Source organism: Pterocles gutturalis, unplaced genomic scaffold, assembly GCF_000699245.1.
Source record: "Pterocles gutturalis isolate BGI_N339 unplaced genomic scaffold, ASM69924v1 scaffold4571, whole genome shotgun sequence".
Lineage (NCBI taxonomy): Eukaryota > Metazoa > Chordata > Aves > Pterocliformes > Pteroclidae > Pterocles > Pterocles gutturalis.
The window spans coordinates 2008-5254 of record NW_010102775.1 but is presented as its reverse complement, the minus strand read 5'-3'; the positions used below and the strand labels follow the sequence as shown (position 1 = coordinate 5254).

General features: G+C 51.8%; 1 protein-coding gene across 1 annotated transcript in view; it reads right to left on the bottom strand.

Moving 5' to 3' along the window:
* Positions 1–2385: 2385 nt before the first annotated feature.
* Positions 2386–3247, bottom strand: part of LOC104471166 (bifunctional methylenetetrahydrofolate dehydrogenase/cyclohydrolase, mitochondrial) — a gene marked incomplete at its 5' end in the record, with an annotated part of 2814 nt that continues 1952 nt past the window's right edge. Inside the window, one exon of the mRNA XM_010086411.1 lies at positions 2386–2525. Coding sequence (XP_010084713.1) covers positions 2386–2525 — 140 coding nt within the window. The remainder of the gene's footprint in view (positions 2526–3247) is intronic.

The following is a 3247-nucleotide window of genomic DNA, read 5'->3' as shown; positions in this document are numbered from 1 at the left end:
GGGCTGGAGAGGAGCCGGGGACCTGGAGCGATGCCGTGGGGAGGGAAGGAGGAAGAGGAGCTGGGGATGAAGGTTGTTGGGGCTTTGCGCCCACTTTAGTGCCTCGCTCCTGGTTTTTCGGCCGTGGTTTAACAGCGAGAGGCTGGAAACAGGGAGGGGAGAACCAGCATCCCCTGGCCACGCACCCCCCCTGCGCTTTCAGCGTTACGTCCCTCAGCTCCCCGCTTGGTCTCTGGTGGCTTTTTGGCTCCCGCTGCCTCTGGGTCTACCGGGGAAGGGAGCAGGACAGGAGCCAGCGCGGCCCCGAGCTCGGTTTGCTTCTCCCCAGCGCCCAGCACCCGTTTTCCCAGCAGCGCCGAGGCTTTGGAAGGGCGCTTTTCCATCCCCGGGTTGAGCCCAGCTGCGGTTTAGAAACCCCGGGCTGAAGCGACCCTCTTAAATCTGGTTCTTTGACTCATTTTTTGCCAGACCGATTCTTTTTTGAGGGTTTTTTTTTTTCTCTATTTCAAGCCTCACAGAGACCCAACCCTTCCCTTGACATTTATACCCCGCCCTTGGGGGGGTTCTGGGACACCAGTACAGCAACTGGCCTGAACCTCTGCACAGGGCAGATCCCAGTTCTCTGTAAATAGTCCAGTCCAACAAAGACTTGAAGGCAGTTTCCTATTTATAGCAATTTTTTTTTTTTCTGGTTCAAGTACACATGAGAGCCACATAGCTTGACTTTAACATTTGGAATTCTTTCGACTTGAACGCCTCGTGTCTATGTCGTAGCGTTTCGTGCCCATCGCCCGCGTGGTAGCTGCAGCGTGGTACAGGTAGGATTGCAATTATGATTTTAATCAAACAGGTTAATTTGCTTTATCCAGTGCATCCCCCTGGCCAGGCTTTGGGGACTCTGTAGATGTTCCATAGAGCAGAGCTGAAGCCACTCCAGCATCTTTGGACTCCAAGGTTCACACGTGGTTTCTAATTTTTTTTTTTTTTTTTTGTATATGGAAACAGTGGAGCATCCCAGATCCACCGCCTCCATTTCAGTCCCACTTTGACCATTTTGTATTTATCTGTGCTACAACCCAATAAACCTCCTTTCAACGACTCTCAGCGCTTAGTGTCTCTCTGATAAACCGCAGCTTTCCTTCCCCCATCTTTCATGTTTTCGTAAGCGCTCTCCCTTCCAGGAGAGAGCCCCAGCTGGGGGGTTAAGGCTGCCTCCAGCATCACCGCCAACTTCTCCAGCTCCCAGAAAAGTGGGATTGGTCTTTCCAGGGAATCCACAGCCACATGCTTTTCACTGAAGAGCAAGGAGGAGCCCAAGACTGACCTTGCTGCCCACAAAAAATACAAGGTGGAAGTTTTTTCCATCCTGCCCGAGGCATCGCAAGCCCAGGTAAGGCTCCCATTCAATGTTCGCAAGCTCTGATTATCCCAGTGCATTAGACAATTAATTTTACATTGTGACATAGATGCAGTTAGAAAAGAAGCTGAACAGATTCTGTTCAGGCATTGGAAAGATTTTTAATTCTAAGCTGCACAGAGCAGCTGTGGCTCAGCTGAGCTCCAGGGAGCAGCCAGGCGAGCTCCCGGCACAAGCGCTTTGATAAACTATTGCTGAGGGTAGCTCTCCTTTTCTGGGAGAAATACAAAACTCACTTAGCAACAATTCTAGGACACAAATAGGGTTGTTTTTTTTCTCTTCTCCTGTTTTATTTCAAGTTAGCCTGGATTATTCACTAAGTACTCACACGCTTCACAACCCAGTCCAGGAAACCTGCTGCGTGCCCAACGCAGACCCCACCAGCCCCCCGCATTGTTCTTTGGTTAGAAAAAAAGGCTTTTAAAAAAAAGTCACCATCCAAACAGCAAAAAACCAGCATAGCTGCACACTAGAAGAACAAGTAACAACAGCTCTGCCACTGCCCAGGGCCCACAGAGGCTCCAAACAGACAGATGGCTTTTATTTTATTTTTTTTTTTTTTCCAAGTAGCTTCTTCTACAGAAGAGCTGAACTCCAACTAACCATCCAGCATTGAGCAGAGATGCGGACTGAGCCTCTGCAGAACAGAGCCATGAAGGTTTCTGCACCGTGGAGCTTTTGCTCTGCCTCCCACGGGATTGCCAAAGCCACGGGACCCCAAGCGCTGCCACGTCCCTGCCGGAGCAGGACCGGCTTCCTCGAAGAGCTGCCTTAGCCCCAGAGCAGCTGTGCTAGCACGAGGAGCGTGGGTACTCCCACCTTAGTACAGCTCCTGTGCTTCTGCTTCCAATAAATACCTACGACCTCAGAATAGGAAACTCCAATACAATAAATAAAAATATTGCATTTTCTATCGGCCTGTTTGGGAGTCAGTTTGGAATGTCGGTTTTCAGTGCTTGAGTCCCAGGTTAAGCGGTTAATGCTTCCAGCTCCGTGGGTTTCAGCAGCTTCTTGGCAGCGATGATGGTGTTCTTCATCAGCATGGCAACGGTCATGGGCCCCACGCCGCCAGGGACCGGTGTGATGTAGCTGGCTTTCTTCCTCACCCCTGCGGGGAGCAAAGCTCGAGCTTAGCACGCAAGTCAAGAGCGGCAAGGCTTAGCAAGCTGGCTGGTGGGAAGCTGGAACCAGTCTAACATTGCTCACGTTCCTTCAGGATTGCTAAGGAACAGGAGTTTCTCAAGGTGGACTTTTCCCCCCAGTTACTCAGGGCAGGACAGAGCACAGCGGAGTCTGTCCGTCCCTGCTACCGAGCGAGCTTTGCTGCAAAGCCAAGCTGGGGAAAAGCAAAAAGCCGGGTCTAACAGCTGGAGTTCTAGCACAGAAATGTCAAGTCCAAGACCTGTTGTTCTTGGTGGCCACAATAAAGTACCAGTCTGAACATTTGCTCTCTTTTTCCCAGGAGGACACTCCCGTGTCTTTCTCCAGGCGCCCGGAGGTGCGGGGCTCAGCACAGCCACCCAGCCGGGCACGGCTGCAAGGCCAGGGGTAAGTTCTGTGTTTTTATTGAAAAGCAGGAGTACGAGGGATGAACTGGAGTAGGGGCAAAGCAACCCCACTGCTTAGGTTCAGGATGAGTCCATGCTGTGCAGCTCCCAGCTCCCTCCTGGCACACAACGGGAAGGCTGCGCCCTTGCGATCAGCACGACACTGGATGCACCAGGCCAGAGAGCACTGCTCTGCATCTGCTCACTTCCCTGAACCAGGACTTTCTCCTCCCCTTCTCAGCACCCTGGCTGTTCAATGCTCAAGGAACCTGAAGCAGAACCT